The sequence below is a fragment of the Schistocerca nitens genome, chromosome 2 (assembly GCF_023898315.1).
Source record: "Schistocerca nitens isolate TAMUIC-IGC-003100 chromosome 2, iqSchNite1.1, whole genome shotgun sequence".
Lineage (NCBI taxonomy): Eukaryota > Metazoa > Arthropoda > Insecta > Orthoptera > Acrididae > Schistocerca > Schistocerca nitens.
In genome coordinates this window covers 678,089,113-678,109,110 of record NC_064615.1, presented here as the reverse complement: position 1 = coordinate 678,109,110, position 19,998 = coordinate 678,089,113, and the positions used below count along the sequence as shown (strand labels likewise).

At 42.6% G+C, this 19,998-nt stretch overlaps 1 protein-coding gene across 1 annotated transcript in view; it reads right to left on the bottom strand.

The window, feature by feature from the left end:
- The window catches only part of LOC126234550 (UDP-sugar transporter UST74c), a 93,465-nt gene that overhangs the window by 36,752 nt on the left and 36,715 nt on the right, over window positions 1–19,998 (bottom strand). Inside the window, exon 3 of the mRNA XM_049943252.1 lies at window positions 2,986–3,222. Within this exon, the coding sequence (XP_049799209.1) occupies window positions 2,986–3,222 (237 nt within the window). The remainder of the gene's footprint in view (window positions 1–2,985; window positions 3,223–19,998) is intronic.

The following is a 19,998-nucleotide window of genomic DNA, read 5'->3' as shown; positions in this document are numbered from 1 at the left end:
CTGGCAGATACTGTTATAAAATGGCTCGTCAGGTATGTACTACAGAATTTTCATTACATTCTCTAGTTTCTTCTTTTCTGTTGGAACAGATTACTGAACAGTCATTTATATGGACATGGCCCCTTCTCTAAGCCAGTACCTTTCTAACAAACGCTACTGTTGATGGAACTTAACCCCGTGTTATACCAGACGATGCGTTTAGATATAAAGATCAGTTATCTCTGGTCAACTCGTCGATTCAGTTAAATGTCAGATAATGACGTAAGTGCGGTTAAAGTCTTTAGTCTTAGAGAAACCAAAAGATAAAAATGTAGATCCATATAACGTGTGTTAGCTGTAGTGTAATAGATAGAAATACAGCCTCTGAAGTGAAAGGTTGCAGATTTGCACCCTGCTGTCTGCTAATATTTTTTAATGTTTTCTTTATGATTGTGAGGCTGTAATTTAATAGAACTATGGTCTGGAGTTTTCGATGTTTTTTTTGTATGTAAGAACGCACTCCTTTTAGGACTGAGTTTGTTCTATTTTGTGAACGTGTCAAGGAACGTAAACAACCATGAATTTCAAGATTGCTGGCTTCGTATCTAGCTGATTCCCCCATAATTTAGTTCATTGTGTACTACGAGCAGGACAGTATGGCTAGCATACCGACAAGGGAGCACATCTGCATTTTAATGTACGCAGTGAAAAAGGAGTAGTGTTCTTATAATTTATCAGTAACATACGCAGCCTTCCTCGACAAATAACTCGCTGTCCAATCCGTCGACGCGTCCAGAATCTTCTTCGCCATTTACTATGCTCATCCTCGACGATAGCTATTGTACGCTCTTCCAATTTCGTAAACGAATTTTATGGTTTGAGGATCAGATACAGCCCCATTTACTCCGCTCATCCTCGACGGTAGCTATTGTACGCTCTTCCTATTTCGTAAACGAATTTTATGGTTTGCGGACCGGATATAGCCGATAATTATCACTGCGATCGCAAATAAGGTTGTCGAGCACGTTCCGTGTGATCAACCAGCTCGTTTCTGTGCGTGAACCGACCATAGTGAAAACCACTTTCAGCGTGTTTCCCCTTCAAAAACACGTCCAGTGTGAGTAGGGCTTTACGGAAACCTTAGAACACTCAGTCAGTCGGTATTCAGAATTTTTGAAGAGGGAGAAAGCTGCACTATGTACTTTTTACAAATTTGCTTGGGTAACATGTTCTTTCTTTTAATTCACGTTCCGAAACTCGTTAGTAGTAGAATGCAGTTAAATTAGGTATTAACTGCTTTGAGCAATGGCATACTACAAGATCATACTCATTTAAAATATGTCTTGTGGAGATAGTAAATATGTTGACTTGCACTGTGATTTGCAAACAATATTAAACAGTAGGTGTCCACACAGTTGTCTGGGTAGGTCATTTCAAAGTTTGGAGAAAGACAAGTGGTAGCCACCTCCAATAGAGCCATGTCTAGTAAAGCATTGCTACGTTTAAACCAACATTCACGTTGAAGACAACTATACCTTACGTTAACTGATTCTGTGTCGATGCTGGGCAGAATGTGACAACAGTAGCAGAAAAGGAAACATTTGGTTGCAGTACAACAATTAAGTCTTCTTATTAAACTTTGATTTAGTCATTCTGCCTTTGGTTTTTCATAGATTATCTAAGGCAACCCAGGCCAACTAAATGGTTTACTTAATAAGGCCATCAAAATCGAACAGTATTATTGTACATCAAGCAGGATTACGAAAATATAAAAGGACAGATATAGCTACACGAATGGGCGACATCAGTTTGTGAGAAGACTTAGCAATCTAACACATGAATGAAGAAAATATCTGTGACCTTAGATATAATTAGAAGATGTATTTGTGACATACTTAACGCCACATTTTACCCTGTAGAGGAACGTTTATTATACCTGGGAAATACGAACTTAGGTAATTACACAGCCTTCCTACAATGCAGACATGCTCCTACTTCATTTCGGCTGTGGCAGGTGAAGACTGTATCTCGAATAGGGCAGTTTTTGTCTCTAACACAGACACAGGTTCTCATTTAGCAGTTATAAATAGATAGAATCTGTTATGTAAAAGCGTGATCAGCATTACACACAGATGGTAAAAGGTATCGCCTTAGTACTTTCACAGCCCAATGGAGGGACTCTTTGTGCTTCTCACAATGTCCAAAAAGCATTAGTTTACTTTGAATCTTGACTGAGATACACAAGAAGTGGCATGAGTCCAGTGAACTGCCAAAGCCAGCCATTTTTTTAACCAGTTTATAACGTGTTACCCACTTTCGTACAAATGATTTTGATTTCCCCATACACGTAGACGCCGCGGCGTGACTCGTTTTCGTTTCACTTTGGGGTGGCTACAGCCTCAAAACGCGACACGTAAGATGCAATCATGTCTCTTCTTGTGTATCTCAATCAAGGATTCAAAGTATACTAATGTTTTATGGGCATGGCATGAAGAGCAAAGGTTCCCTCTATTCACTATTGGGCTGTGAAGGTACTAAGGCGATATCTTTTAGCATCTGTGTGTAATGCCGACCTCGCTCTTATTTAACAGACTGTATGCCTAATGTAACACTTTACATTCTACACGTTTCTCACTTTTCCCAACCACTCCTTGGAATATAACTTAAGTGAATTAAACTAGTTAGACCTAGTACTTCTCCTTCAATAATGTAATGAAACGCAATCAACCTTTGAAATCTTGGCATATGTCTGTCATAATCTTAAGGTTGACTAGTGAAGAATGCATGTTCATCACCTACTTTTCTGCAGTGTCCTACCTTCGTTTCTTTTCCCCCAGTAACGATATAAAAATCAGCAAAGCTATGTTTTTCGTGCTTTTAATATGCCATGGAAAATGAATACCACAGTCCATAAACATTATGTTTTATATGTACATACCACACTTTTTTTTACTTAAATAGAATCACAAAGACGTAACACATTTCTTTTAAAAAATATAATCTCACCGTTAGCATTGGCAGTGAAAGCTCCTTAGTACTTGAGAGACCGAAGACTACATTGAACAAGTACACAAAAGGCAATGGCCACACTTTAGTGACAATGGATGAGTCGTATGCGGGAAAAAATATAAATCCGCATTGACGGGCTGCGTACAGTATAATCACTGTTGCTGTCATTTGTCCGAGACCAATCACTCGAGCAGATGGAAACCCATACTTTGTAAGGACTACCTTGCACACTACCTGCAAAAGAAACAAAAATTAAACACGTAACTTAATTGTTATAACATGACATACTTCCTTCTACATTTACTTTTTTATTCGAACGTTTCTCACATTTATAGTGAATCTAGCTTTTCCTGTAGCGAAAACTGTTGTATTCTCTTCCACTCTATCAATGTGCGTGTTCCTGGCAGCTCAATAGTGGATCTAATGTCATCTGCAGCGTACCAACTTTTTCATTTCTGACTGCAACATAAGTGGAAGAGTAAACGATCAAATATAAACAGAAATGCATCTTCAAGGAGGTATGGTATACTGCATCTGTAGAATTCTTTCAGCTATTCGCTTGGGGGGAAAGAGACGACAAGCACCTCAGGAAGAGCAACCGGTTTTGGACGCGTTCAGGCGTGAAAAACCCAAATTTCCAGAGAAGAAGGGCGCTTAGCGCCGTTGATGGTCATGCTTCAGCTACAGTAGTAAATTGGTCTTTGTTCCCAGTACACTGGAAAAAGAAATAGTGCTCACTCAATTAAACCAGAGAAAACCTAAAACTAACAAGTTCTAAAGAGCAAGCACACTAAACAACGTTCCGTTTCAGCTTTGGTTCATTTCAGGATGGCGTTGTTCACTTTGACATTGGGGCAATCAGAATTTTTTACCACTTTTTTCTTAATCCAGCTTTTGTACGGATTTCGAGGTGAACTCTGTCAGCTGTTCTGTTGAAAGAAATTCTGTAGAAAGTAAGTGCAGAGGACAAGAAACCGTTAGAGGTATTTTCCGATGCATATGGACCGTCGTTATCAGGAGAAAGAAAACTGGCGTTCTACGGATCGGAGCGTGGAATGTCAGATCCCTTAATCGGGCAGGTAGGTTAGAAAATTTAAAAAGGGAAATGGATAGGTTAAAGTTAGATATAGTGGGAATTAGTGAAGTTCGGTGGCAGGAGGAACAAGACTTTTGGTCAGGTGATTACAGGGTTATAAATACAAAATCAAATAGAGGTAATGCAGGAGTAGGTTTAATAATGAATAAAAAAATAGGAGTGCGGGTAAGCTACTACCAACAGCGTAGTGAACGCATTATTGTGGCCAAGATAGACACAAAGCCCATGCCTACTACAGTAGTACAAGTTTATATGCCAACTAGCTCTGCAGATGATGAAGAAATTGATGAAATGTATGACGAGATAAAAGAAATTATTCAGGTAGTGAAGGGAGACGAAAATTTAATAGTCATGGGTGACTGGAATTCGTCAGTAGGAAAAGGGAGAGAAGGAAACATAGTAGGTGAATATGGATTGGGGGGAAGAAATAAAAAAGGAAGCCGCCTTGTAGAATTTTGCACAGAGCATAACTTAATCATAGCTAACACCTGGTTCAAGAATCATAAAAGAAGGTTGTATACCTGGAAGAATCATGGAGATACTAAAAGGTATCAGATAGATTATATAATGGTAAGACAGAGATTTAGGAACCAGGTTTTAAATTGTAAGACATTTCCAGGGGCAGATATAGATTCTGACCACAATCTCTTGGTTATGAACTGCACATTGGAACTGAAGAAATTGAAAAAAGGTGGGAATTTAAGGAGATGGGACCTGGATAAACTGAAAGAACGAGAGTTTCAGGGAGAGCATAAGGGAACAATTGACAGGAATGGGGGAAAGAAATACAGTAGAAGAAGAATGGGTAGCTCTGAGGGATGAAGTAGTGAAAGCAGCAGACGAACAAGTAGGTAAAAAGACGAGGGCTAATAGAAATCCTTGGGTAACAGAAGAAATATTGAATTTAATTGATGAAAGGAGAAAATATAAAAATGCAGTAAATGAAGCAGGCAAAAAGGAATACAAACAACTCAAAAATGAGATCGACATGAAGTGCAAAATGGCTAAGCAGGGATGGCTAGAGGACAAATGTAAGGATGTAGAGGCTTGTCTCACTAGGGGTAAGATAGATTACAGACGAATGGAAAAACTGGTAGAAGCCGACCTCGGGGAAGATCAGTTTGGATTCCGTAGAAATGTTGGAACACGTGAGGCAGTACTAACCTTACGACTTATCTTAGAAGAAAGATTAAGAAGAGGCAAACCAACGTTTCTAGCATTTGTAGACTTAGAGAAAGCTTTTGACAATGTTGACTGGAATACTCTCTTTCACATTCTAAACGTGACAGGGGTACAATACAGGGAGCAAAAGGCTATTTACAATTTGTACAGAAACCAGATGGCAGTTATAAGAGTCGAGGGGCACGAAGCAGAGGTTGGGAAGGGAGTGAGACAGGGTTGTAGCCTCTCCCCGATGTTATTCAATCTGTATATTGAGCAAGCAGTAAAGGAAACAAAAGAAAAAATCGGAGTAGGTATTAAAATTCATGGAGAAGAAGTAAAAACTTTGAGGTTCGCCGATGACATTGTAATTCTGTCAGAGACAGCAAAGGACTTGGAAGAGCAGTTGAACGGAATGGACAGTGTCTTGAAAGGAGGATATAAGATGAACATCAACAAAAGCAAAACGAGGATAATCGAATGTAGTCAAATTAAATCGGGTGATGCTGAGGGAATTAGATTAGGAAATGAGACACTTAAAGTAGTAAAGGAGTTTTGCTATTAAGGGAGTAAAATAACTGATGATGGTCGAAGTAGAGAGGATATAAAATGTAGACTGGCAATGGCAAGGAAATCGTTTCTGAAGAAGAGAAATTTGTTAACATCGAGTATAGATTTAAGTGACAGGAAATCGTTTCTGAAAGTATTTGTATGGAGTGTAGCCATGTATGGAAGTGAAACATGGACGATAATTAGTATGGACAAGAAGAGAGTAGAAGGTTTCGAAATGTGGTGCTACAGAAGAATGCTGAAGATAAGGTGGGTAGATCACGTAACTAATGAGGAGGTATTGAATAGGATTGGGGAGAAGAGAAGTTTGTGGCACAACTTGACTAGAAGAAGGGATCGGTTGGTAAGATATGTTTTGAGGCATCAGGGGATCACAAATTTAGCATTGGAGGGCAGCGTGGAGGGTAAAAATCGTCGAGGGAGACCAAGAGATGAATACACTAAGCAGATTCAGAAGGATGTAGGTTGCAGTAGGTACTGGGAGATGAAGAAGCTTGCACAGGATAGAGTAGCATGGAGAGCTGCATCAAACCAGTCTCAGGACTGAAGACCACAACAACAACATGGACAGTCGCCAAGCCAGGTTCCAGACTGCAAGCGACTTGCCGATTGGAGTGAAAGCAGGGATCACCAAACTCTGTCCACAACACAAACGTTATCTGTTTCTCCTCTGATCAATGTCAACGCTACGGTCTGCACCACATGTGGACAATGTTTTGCTTCTGACTCTCTCTCTGTCTGTCTGTCTTTCTTTCTTTCTTTCTCTTCCTCTCCCTTTGTCTCTTCAAGACGTTATATAACAAAGTCGGATCCCTCTGTGACTTGTTAATGTAATGCTCGTTGCGTTTGTTTAATGTCTTCCTAAATTAACACAGCAATTGCCGAATAACGTCACTATACTTACAGTAACATGGAAACAGGTATAGACAGTGGCATGTTAAATATTTTTAGGTTAGCGTCTTACTCCTATAGATGGGGTATGGAGAAAGGAGGAATAGCCATATTTGTAAAAAAAATGTAATTAAGAACATTTATATTAATAAACTTTGCTGAGAGCAGCATATAGCAGCGTGTACAACAGAAGCAGAATTTCACAACAAACTCTTTACAGTAATAACTGTGTACAGGACATCTTCAAAAAACTGTAATTAATTCATACATCACTTAGAAATTCTAGTTCTCTGTTTAACAGTTTTAAAAAGCTAAGTGATAGTTGTTTAACTCAGATTTTCTAAATCTCCTCCCGTAAGAATTTGTGAGACGGAAAACGAAAAGGGACCGCTTGTCGAAAATTTTGGATTCTGAGCTACTGTAATTTTTAGGTTCAGCATTAAATTCTGAACAATTTGTAAAAGAAATAGATTTTTGTCTCCAAATTTGAGTGAATTAGGACAGGTTAAATATTTGTGATGAAAGAGAGTTCTTTTGAGATAATGAGTTTTGAAGTTTCACTTCATTACCATTGTTTAATTGGACATATTTAAGAAACAAATTCTGCGTATATATTATCCTTAAAAAGTCTTTGCCATATGGCACAGAGTTTTTTCAGTTAACATTACGTATGTAATTAACCCCTTGAGACAACAGTGCATTGCACTACATATAAATTTAAAATCAAGTAAATTGGTCCCAAATTGAGAGAAATTTTTTAACACTGCGCTGTTTTCTTTTCGCAAAATATCGGTTTTTTATTATATGTTATTCCCAACTGCAGACTGGCAACATCTGTGGGTATTTATAACTCTAATATAAAAAGGGACTACTTATTTTGTTTGGCACAATTATAACCACAAAATGTTCGTTGTTTGCACAAAACTACTCTAAGCTCCTTAAAATGCCTCTAAAATTTAGAAGATGCTATTTTGTGAAGCACTGCATACACAGCTCTGAAATTTTGAGAAAGGGCCTGCTGTCAGGGAAATGTCATTTCCCCACAGCAACAAAATGTCTGTATTCAGAAGGCTGACATCGATTGCTTTTAATGATCTAATTGACTCCAGTTGGATTCAAACAACTTTCGAATCGATACGGTAGTGTACAGAATGAAGGAAATTATTATAATACACAAAACACGAAAATGGATATCTAAGACACTATCAACGTTTATCTTGTGTAGCTTTTCCAGGGACCACACCTTCTTCCGTAGACAAAGGCGTTACGATTATCGGTTTTCATTTCACAGCCGCTGGCTCGTTTCTTTTTCAATGCCCGTTGTACATGCTTGTACATCTTTACATTTGTCCTCTAGCCAGTCCTGTTTAGCCGCTTTGCACTTTCTGTCAATATCATTTTTTAGACGTCTGTAATCCCTTCAGTTGCATTTTTATATTTTTTCCTTTCATCAGTTAAATTCAGTATCTCCTGTGATATCCAGGGATATCTACTATGCTTTGTTCTTTTACGTATTTGATCTTTTGCTTTCCTCACTATTTCACCTCTCAAAGCCACCTATTCCTCTTCTACTGTATTCCCTTCCCGCGCTTCAGTCAAACGTCGGGCAATGCTCCCTTTGAAACTCTCAATAATTTCTGGTGTTTTCGATTTATCTAGGTCCCTGGTCCCAATTTTCTATCATTTTGCGTTTTCTTCAGTTTTAAAGTACAGTTCGTAACCAATAAATTGTGATCAGAGTCCACATCAGCCCCTGGAAATGTCTTACAGTTTAAAACCTGCTCCAGAAATCTCGCTCTTACCACTACATAATCAATATGAAATATACCAATGTCTCCAAGTCTCTTTCACGTATACAGTCGTCTTCCATGATATTTAAACCAAGTGTTAGCGATGATTAATTACGCTCTGTGCAAAATTCTACCATACAGCTTTCTCTTTCATTTCTTTCCCCCAATCCATGTTCACCTACCATTATTTCTTCTCTTCCTTTTCCTACTATCGAATTTCATTCCTCCAGCGTAAATAAATCTTCATCTCCATTAACTTTCTGAGTTTTTTCTTTTATCTCATCATACATTTTTTTCATTCTCTTCATCATTTGCGGAGCTAGTTGGCATATAAACTTCTACTACTTTGGTAGGAGTAGGCTTCGTGTCTGTCTTCGCTTTGATAATGCGTTCACTATGCTGTTCACAGTAGCTTACCTGCATTCCTGTTTTCTCATTCATTAACCTACCCACTTCTGTATTACCCATATTTGTTCTTGTATTTATAACCGTCTACACACCTTACCAGAAATCCTGTTTCCCCTTCGACCGAGCTTCACTAATTCTCACTATATATAACATCAGCCTCACTATTTCTCTCCTTAAATTTTCTAGATTACCTGGCCGATTAAGGGCTCTAACATTTTACATTCCGACTAGCAGAACGCCAGTTTTGTTTTTCCTGATGAGACGTCTCCTGAGTAGTTCCCTCACGGTGATCGGAATGGGGGCCTATTGTACCTCCGGGAAGTCTCGAATGGTGCTGCAAAAGGACCCATCTTAAAAAAAATGGGTCTAAGCACTATGGGACTTAACATCTGAGGTCATCAGTCCCCTAGACTTAGAACTACTTAAACCTAACTAACCTAAGGACATCACACACATCCATGCCCGAGGCAGGATTCGAACCTGCGACCGTAGCAGCAGAGCAGTTCCGGACTGAAGCGCCTAGAACCGCTCGTCCACAGCGGCCGGCTGGACCCATCTTAGGGCAATTACTTTCCCTGTTAATAAAAAGTTCATAAATGCGAATGAATGGTATCTAACCATTTCATTGTTACTAAACTTTGAAAAGCTTTCAGAATTAACCTTCACTCTGCAGCGGAATGTGCACTGTTTTTAAACTTCCTTGCAGATCAAAAGTCTGTGTCGATCCGGGAGTAGAAGCGGAACCTTGCCTTTCACCACTAATGCTTTTGCCCCCTGAGCTACACGAACACAAGTCACGACTTGCCCTCACAGCTATACTTCCACCACTATTTCTCCCCTTGTTCCCAAACTTCACAGAAGCTATCCTGGATACCTAGTCGTTATCTGCGGCGTTAGGCTACAAAAATTTCTTGCGATTCGACGGGACCCAAGCGGATCGTTATTCGGTAGCTCCAACTTACAAAGACTATTGTTGTGGTCTTCAATCCGAAGTCTGGTTTGATACAGCTTTCCACGCTTGCGTATCCTGTGCAAGTCCCTTCATCTCCGAATAAGTCTGAAACCTTCATCCCTTTGAATCTGCTTACTGCATTTTTGTCTAGGTCTCCTCCTCAGTTCTGCGCTCCACACTTCCTTCCATCACCAAACTGATTCTTCGTTGATATCTCAGTATATGTTCTATCAACCGATCCTTCTATTAATCAAGTTGTGCCATTAATTTTTTTTTCAATTCGATTCAGTACCTTCTCATTAGATGTTCGATCTACCAATACAATCTTCTTCTGCAGCACCACATTTAAAAATGTTATTTTCTCTTCTTACCTGAACTGCTTATCGTCCATGTTTCATTTCTGTGCCAAGCTGCATGCCAAACAAATGCATAAAGTGAAGACTTCTTAAAGCTACATGAAGTTATATTGGATGATAACAAATTCTTCTTCAGAATTGTTTTCTTGCTATTGCCACCCTGTTTTATATTCTTTCTATTTCGGACATTATCAGTATTTTGCTGATGAGACGTCTCCTGAGTAGTTCCCTCACGGTGATCGGAATGGGGGCCTATTCTACCTCCGGGAGAGCCAGTCCTGACAAAACTCTACCATCTGGTGAGCAAGATGTATGAGACAGGTGAATTACCCTCAGACTTCAAGAAGAATATAATAATTCCAATCCCAAAGAAAGCAGGTGTTGACAGATGTGAAAATTACCGAACTATCAGTTCAATAAGTCACAGCTGCAAAATACTAACGCGAATTCTTTACAGACGAATGGAAATACTGGTTGAAGCCGACTCGGGGAAGATCAGTTTGGATTCCGTAGAAATGTTGGAACACGTGAGGCAGTACTAACCTTACGACTTATCTTAGAAGAAAGATTAAGAAAAGGCAAACCAACGTTTCTAGCATTTGTAGACTTAGAGAAAGCTTTTGACAATGTTGACTGGAATACTCTCTTTCACATTCTAAACGTGACAGGGGTACAATACAGGGAGCAAAAGGCTATTTACAATTTGTACAGAAACCAGATGGCAGTTATAAGAGTCGAGGGGCACGAAGCAGAGGTTGGGAAGGGAGTGAGACAGGGTTGTAGCCTCTCCCCGATGTTACTCAATCTGTATATTGAGCAAGCAGTAAAGGAAACAAAAGAAAAAATCGGAGTAGGTATTAAAATTCATGGAGAAGAAGTAAAAACTTTGAGGTTCGCCGATGACATTGTAATTCTGTCAGAGACAGCAAAGGACTTGGAAGAGCAGTTGAACGGAATGGACAGTGTCTTGAAAGGAGGATATAAGATGAACATCAACAAAAGCAAAACGAGGATAATCGAATGTAGTCAAATTAAATCGGGTGATGCTGAGGGAATTAGATTAGGAAATGAGACACTTAAAGTAGTAAAGGAGTTTTGCTATTAAGGGAGTAAAATAACTGATGATGGTCGAAGTAGAGAGGATATAAAATGTAGACTGGCAATGGCAAGGAAATCGTTTCCGAAGAAGAGAAATTTGTTAACATCGAGTATAGATTTAAGTGTCAGGAAGTCGTTTCTGAAAGTATTTGTATGGAGTGTAGCCATGTATGGAAGTGAAACATGGACGATAACTAGTATGGACAAGAAGAGAGTAGAAGGTTTCGAAATGTGGTGCTACAGAAGAATGCTGAAGATAAGGTGGGTAGATCACGTAACTAATGAGGAGGTATTGAATAGGATTGGGGAGAAGAGAAGTTTGTGGCACAACTTGACTAGAAGAAGGGATCGGTTGGTAAGATATATTTTGAGGCATCAGGGGATCACAAATTTAGCATTGGAGGGCAGCGTGGAGGGTAAAAATCGTCGAGGGAGACCAAGAGATGAATACACTAAGCAGATTCAGAAGGATGTAGGTTGCAGTAGGTACTGGGAGATGAAGAAGCTTGCACAGGATAGAGTAGCATGGAGAGCTGCATCAAACCAGTCTCAGGACTGAAGACCACAACAACAACATGGACAGTCGCCAAGCCAGGTTCCAGACTGCAAGCGACTTGCCGATTGGAGTGAAAGCAGGGATCACCAAACTCTGTCCACAACACAAACGTTATCTGTTTCTCCTCTGATCAATGTCAACGCTACGGTCTGCACCACATGTGGACAATGTTTTGCTTCTGACTCTCTCTCTGTCTGTCTGTCTTTCTTTCTTTCTTTCTCTTCCTCTCCCTTTGTCTCTTCAAGACGTTATATAACAAAGTCGGATCCCTCTGTGACTTGTTAATGTAATGCTCGTTGCGTTTGTTTAATGTCTTCCAAAATTAACACAGCAATTGCCGAATAACGTCACTATACTTACAGTAACATGGAAACAGGTATAGACAGTGGCATGTTAAATATTTTTGGGTTAGCATCTTACTCCTATAGATGGGTTATGGAGAAAGGAGGAATAGCCATATTTGTAAAAAAATGTAATTTAGAACATGTATATTAATAAACTTCGCTGAGAGCAGCATATAGCAGCGTGTACAACAGAAGCAGAATTTCACAACAAACTCTTTACAGTAATAACTGTGTACAGGACATCTTCAAAAAACTGTAATTAATTCATACATCACTTAGAAATTCTAGTTCTCTGTTTAACAGTTTTAAAAAGCTAAGTGATAGTTTCCAGAATGAGATTTTCACTCTGCAGCGGAGTGTGCGCTGATATGAAACTTCCTGGCAGATTAAAACAGTGTGCCCGACCGAGACTCGAACTCGGGACCTTTGCCTTTCGCGGGCAAGTGCTCTACCACCTGATCTACCGAAGCACGACTCACGCCCGGTCCTCACAGCTTTACTTCTACCAGTATCTCGTCTCCTACGTTCCAAACTTTACAGAAGCTCTCCTGCGAAACTTGCAGAACTAGCACTCCTCAAAGAAAGGATACTGCGGAGACATGGCTTAGCCACAGCCTGGGGGATGTTTCCAGAATGAGATTTTCACTCTGCAGCGGAGTGTGCGCTGATATGAAACTTCCTGGCAGATTAAAACTGTGTGCCCGACCGAGACTCGAACTCGGGACCTTTGCCTTTCGCGGGCAAGTGCTCTACCACCTGAGCTACCGAAGCACGACTCACGCCCGGTCCTCACAGCTTTACTTCTGCCAGTATCTCGGCTCCTACCTTCCAAACTTTACAGAAGCCGTCCTGCGAAACTTGCAGAACTAGCACTCCTCAAAGAAAGGATACTGCGGAGACATGGCTTAGCCACAGCCTGGGGAATGTTTCCAGAATGAGATTTTCACTCTGCAGCGGAGTGTGCGCTGATATGATACTTCCTGGCAGATTAAAACTGTGTGCCCGACCGAGACTCGATCTCGGGACCTTTGCCTTTCGCGGGCAAGTGCTCTACTACCTGAGCTACCGAAGCACGACTCACGCCCGTTCCTCACAGCTTTATTTCTGCCAGTATCTCGTCTCCTACCTTCCAAACTTTACAGAAGCTCTCCTGCGAAACTTGCAGAACTAGCACTCTTTCAGGAGTGCTCAGTCTGCCTTCGGCAGTGACACAGTGCGGACCGTGTTGCCAGCCGGCCGCACTGTGGTGCGCGCGCCTGTTTGTTTACGCCGGAGCAGCTTCGCGTGTGCGGTGTTGTGAGTCTAGAACGAGATGGCACACTCGTACAGAAAAACGACTTTGAAGTTCAGTTTTGCGAACGACTATACACGACCAAAGGCACACGAGATTGAACGTTTCTTCAGAGAACAGGTAAAAATCGATCCACAGGAAATCGTGGGAATCAATTTATCGCTCGTTTCAAGCGTCGTCTATGTCAAGCTTGTTGACGAGGCTGCTTGCGACAGACTTCTACAATTATCACCGAACGGGTATCGTTTCTGTCATGCCGACGGGAATGTTGGTGCGGTTACAGTCGATCACGCGGGAATGGGGATCCGCACTATACGAGTCTTCGAACTTCCGTTTGAGGTCCCGTCTGAACTTGTCACCGACGCCTTTCGACCATACGGTACAGTTCTATCCCATGTGGCCGAAAAATGGACGAGTTTTACCACGTATCCCGTTTTAAATGGGGTGAGACAAATACGGATAGAACTGCGCAAGCACGTCCCCTCTTATTTGTACATAGGAGGTTGTCGAGCGATTATAATCTATGATGGGCAACCTCGCACTTGCTCGGGGTGCGGGAAAGAAGGTCACGTCCGCTCGGAATGCCTCCAGCGACGTTTAGTGCAAACTCCACGGGATGACGTTCAGGCGCCACAACAGACGACTGTCTTACCGTTGACCTTTGTGGAAGCCCTGAGAGGCGACGTGAGGGAGATTTCCGATGGGCACCAGCAGCTGCCCCCTATAGAGAACATGGACACCAACGGACTGGAACTCCGACCATCGGTTCCACCACAACAGACACAGGACACCACACAAGAGATGCAGCTGACGGCCGCTCCAGGCTCATCCGTGGTGGCTGCCAGTGCTTCCACCGAGAGCGTGATAGGCCAGGTCCAAGACGGAGGATACGCAACCCAGACAGCCGATGCGGAAGCAAGGCAACGGAAACAGCGTTCGCCGAAGAGAAGAAAGAAGCGTCGACTGACTTCTGCTGACGATAGCCATAGTCCCGAGGGGACAGTGGACGACAACGACAGTATCGACCTGAGACCAGTGGATTCAACAGATACCGAGATGACGATGCAGGAACTCCACAGTGATGATAACTTGAACTCTCCTTCTGGTGACCGGAAGACGGAAGTGGAGATGACAACTGTCCAAAATCAGAGCGATGACAACGTTACCTCCCATCCTTCGACCTATTCCGGAAATATGCTGGGGGATTGGGCGCAAGAAATGGACCAACAGGAACAGGATGAAAATACGAACGCGACGATTGAGGATAGTCCTGGCCAAAGGCCGGGAGGGGTCGGGAAATGTTGACCAACTTAGTGTGTTGAGGAGCGCCGGGGGTGCAGATGGCCGCTTAATGACACCGCCCTACAACTGATGAACACAAGCCAGGCGTACCGCATTGCCACGATAAACATTAATGGCATACGGACACCGCTTAAAATTCAAATGCTGAAAGATATGTTACGCGCTGCGGACGTGGACATTATACTCCTACAAGAAGTGCGTTTCACATCGCCGCCAGAGTTCTACGGTTACGAGGCACATTATTCAGTGCACGATGAAAGTGGATGCGGCGTAGCGATTCTCACCAGGGAAGGAATAGGAGTGGAGGACGTCAGGTCTCTCCCTTCGGCACGTGGCATAGCGATCACTGTCGACGGCGTTCGTTTCATCAATTTATACGCACCATCTGGCTCCACAAAACGAAGAGAAAGGGCGACTTTTTACACCGAAGAGATAGCACCGTTGTTCGCTGGACGCTTTGATAACTATATAGTGGGCGGCGACTTTAATTGTGTCGTCGACAAAAAGGACCAAGTACCTCATTATGTGCCATGCATGGAACTGCGTGCGTTGATTACCGAAATGGCGCTTCTGGATACCTGGGAACTGCAGCATGGTGACAGACCGGGTTATACGTTTGTCACGGGACACTCGACGAGTAGACTTGATAGGGTGTATGTGACACGAGCACTACGGACAGCGATACTGGATGCCGAAATCTGGCCAGCGGCTTTTACGGATCATATGGCGTACGTTTGTACGATTTCACTAACGCGTCAGAAGATATGGCGGAGTAAAGGTCACTGGAAAATGTATTGTGCACTTCTACGTGACACTGAATGTCACCGGTCGATAGAGGCGGCCTGGGAGACCTGCGTTCGCCGCCAACGAGCCTACACCTCGGTTCTCCAGTGGTGGATTAAATGCGCAAAACCAACGTTACGGAGAACGTTGATACGATACGGGCAGGACAAATCGCAGTGGAACCGCACGACGGCTGATTTTTATTTTACAGCCCTGACGGAGCTGATGACCCAACAACCATCGCCGGAAAGGCACACGGCCATGCGCAGGATAAAAGCCAAGTTATTACAGCTGACGAGACTAAGAATGGAAGCTATAATGGTCCGGGCGAGATTGGCGGACACAGTTGCTGCCGAAACCCCCTCCATGCACCACGTGGTACGTGAATGCCAACGACGACGCAGGACATTGATCAGGGAACTAATCTCTGAAACTGGCCAGCAAGTTGTGCACCAGCGTGATATTGCACATGTGTTTACCGACTATTTCCGCCAGTTATATGGACCTGTACATGTGAACCACGAGACACTACATGATGTCATCTCGGAAATGCCAGATAGAGGACCACCACTGGATGCAGAGACTTTCATCACAGCGATAACAGAGGACGAGCTGACAGACGCAATTGCCAGGGGGGCACCGAACAAGTCCCCAGGACAGGACGGCTTCCCAATTGAATTTTACCGCGCCTTTGCATACCTCATGGGACGGACCTGGATTCAGATGTACAACGAACTCCTGTTACCGCAGACTGAGATACCTGTCGAATTCACGGAGGGTATCATCATCCCAATACCCAAACCACGCGGTGGCAGAAATCCAGGAGATTATAGACCACTCACTCTCTTGAACTGCGACTATAAGATTTTCGCGCGCATTCTTGGGGCTCGCCTGCGGTCTTCACTTTCTGATAGACTCCTCAGAGATCAAACTTGCCTCGGCGGTAAGAGTAACGTACATACGGCGCTCGGTGACTACCGAGATATCATCGCATTAGCAGCGGCATGCCGAGTGCGTGGGGCACTCGTCGCTATTGACTTCGATCATGCGTTCGACAGAGTGGATCATACCTTTTTGCATGCGGTGATGGGCAGATTGGGAATCCCGCAGGCCTTCATCCTAGTGATCATGCGACTGTTACACGGCGTACGATCAAAGGCCTCGGTGAATGGGCGGGGCACTGACTACATTGTTATTTCAAGGTCAGTTCGTCAAGGTTGCCCCCTTTCGATATTTTTGTATGCAATGGCTTTGGAACCCTGTCTATATGGTCTCCGAAGACGGTTGGAGGGAGTGCCGTTGCCACAACTGACCTTTCATTGCCGCGCTTATGCTGACGATGTGATGCTGGTGGCACGGACAGGCGAAGAAGTACGTACGGCGTTGGCATGGATACAGCGATATGGGATGGCGGCAGGAAGCGTGCTTAATCTACAAAAATCACGCTGCATGAACGTCGGTCGAGGATTACAACCGGTGGAGGAAGGCCCGCTCATCTTAGTTAAGACTATCAAATGCCTAGGTATTACGTTCCACACGGATATGCAGCGGACAGTAGCGGATAACTACCGACGCATATTGAAGCTGATGCGGACAATGGTGCTGTTACAGAAATTAAGAGCGTTGGATATGATTCAGAGGGTGACCTATGTTAACGTATACCTAGCACCGAGACTCACTCACGTAGCGCATGTCCTGCCTTTAACGCGCACAATGGCATCACGGATACAAGCAACTTTCGGAACCTACGTGAGTGTGGGACACCTGTTTAAGATCCGATACACAACGATTACGCTACCACCTGGAGAGGGTGGACTTGGTCTAGTGAACGTGTATGAAAAGGCACGGGCGTTATTCGTAAGTACGATTTTCCGACAGTGGCGCGGTCAATTTCGCAATATCTCGGGTGCGTTGGCCGATGTACTAGCGCCCACTTCAATGCTGCCCCCAGTCAATGTGGGCCATATTTCACCGAAGCTGTCACATTTCAAGTCTTTTTTTTTGGAGCTTAGCTATGTCAGAGATTCCTTCCCAACAACACGACTACCGACGACGCGAGACGTATACCAACTCTTACTGCGCCGGTGCCCCAGGAATACCCTGGAAAAGAAGTACCCAGACAAGAACTGGCGACAGATATGGCGCGTTATACGGAACGTTTACCTCCCAACGTCGGTACGCTCAACATGGTATGTGGTGATAAATAGGAAGTACGCAACGAATCAACGGCGGCACGCGATTCATTTGGCAGACACTCCACTATATTTAGGCTGCGCAACAGTGGACACTGATGAACATCGTTTAGTATGTAGTGGGACGGCTCCAGTGTGGCACTTGGCACAACAGATATTGGCGTTCCTGTTACGCTCCGCCCCTCACACAATTTCATCAGACACACTTTTTTTCCCCCAAGAATCTTATTTCCCGGTCCAAAAAACCAATGCGGTGACATGGGTGCGGGGAATGGTGGTGGGCTACGTATATAACGAATCGGACAAGGACAAAATTGATTTTTGGCATTTTCTCCTGGATGGACACACGAAGCTGCAACAGCATAAGAAATATAGGCAAGACTTCGCTAATTACTTGCGACTTACATTTACCGACCCGCCGGCCAGATGGGGTGTGACGGGTGAGAGATGAGATAGACGAAGAAGCCGAGATAGACATCGATCACACTTACGGACCCTTAGTTAATTTCGAGAAGACGACCCAGTCTTACACCAACGTCTGGAGAACGAGTCGATAGATGGCTCTCTTGCTTTATCGAACGTCGGGTCGTGAGCAGATGTCGCCCCCGACACGAATTTCATTTCATTGCTACAGGAGCATGTTTCTTTTGTATTTGTACTATCCGCAATGTCTTCATGTCTTTCATTTGGGCATTTTCTGTTTTATTCATTTCCTTAAATAATTAATTTTCTCATTAGCCACTATTTGTCAACATAGGGACTTTGTAGACACTATTTATGCGATAGTACCACAAAATGTATGTCAGCAAAGGTGGTAAGCCTGACATTTGATTTAAAAAAAAATGCTAGAGCACTTGCCCGCGAAAAAAAAAAGTGGCCTAAGGCGCTAAAAAAAAAAGAACGAGGCGCCGGCGCTAAACAAAGGGGCTGATCCAGGTAAGCGCACACAACATAGTTTCAACAGCTCCCGACAGGGAATTGACTGTAATGGACAGGTTGACGTGTAAGATTGCAAAATATAGTGCTAGATGCTACTAGGAATGGCAAACTGAGTGACAGAATTCAACCGCGGACATTAAAAGATGGGCAGCTAATTGACGATGCCCTGAAAAAGTTGTGGGCGCGCTCACTTTATAGGAATTTGGCAGTGTACACAAATTTTTTCCCACCTTCCACACTCCTGTGTGCAAAAGGCAGATTATTTTCATCAACTTATATCTTATGCATTATGTTTACCAATATAGCTTTCTTTCTGTTTGCTGCGTAACTGTGCGACCTGCTCTCTTGGTTAAAATAGCGGATCGTAAGATCTTAGAATTTTGTTGTAGCTCCCATTTCATTACAAAAAAAAAAAAAAAAAAAAAAAAAAAGTGGTAGAGGACTTGCCCGCGAACGGCAAAGGTCCCGAGTTCGAGTCTCGGTCGGGCACACAGTTTTAAGTGATAGTTGTTTAACTCAGATTTTCTAAATCTCCTCCCGTAAGAATTTGTGAGACGGAAAACGAAAAGGGACCGCTTGTCGAAATTTTTGGATTCTGAGCTACTGTAATTTTTAGGTTCAGCATTAAATTCTGAACAATTTGTAAAAGAAATAGATTTTTGTCTCCAAATTTGAGTGAATTAGGACAGGTTAAATATTTGTGATGAAAGAGAGTTCTTTTGAGATAATGAGTTTTGAAGTTTCACTTCATTACCATTGTTAATTGGACATATTTAAGAAACAAATTCTGCGTATATATTATCCTTAAAAAGTCTTTGCCATATGGCACAGACTTTTTTCAGTTAACATTACGTATGTAATTAACCCCTTTAGACAACAGTGCATTGCACTACATATAAATTTAAAATCAAGTAAATTGGTCCCAAATTGAGAGAAATTTTTTAACACTGCGCTGTTTTCTTTTCGCAAAATATCGGTTTTTTATTATATGTTATTCCCAACTGCAGACTGGCAACATCTGTGGGTATTTATAACTCTAATACAAAAAGGGACTACTTATTTTGTTTGGCACAATTATAACCACAAAATGTTCGTTGTTTACACAAAACTAATCTAAGCTCGTTAAATGCCTCTAAAATTTAGAAGATGCTATTTTGTGAAGCACTGCATACACAACTCTGAAATTTTGAGAAAGGGCCTGCTGTCAGGGGAATGTCATTTCCCCACAGCAACAAAATGTCTGTATTCAGAAGGCTGACATCGATTGCTTTTAATGATCTA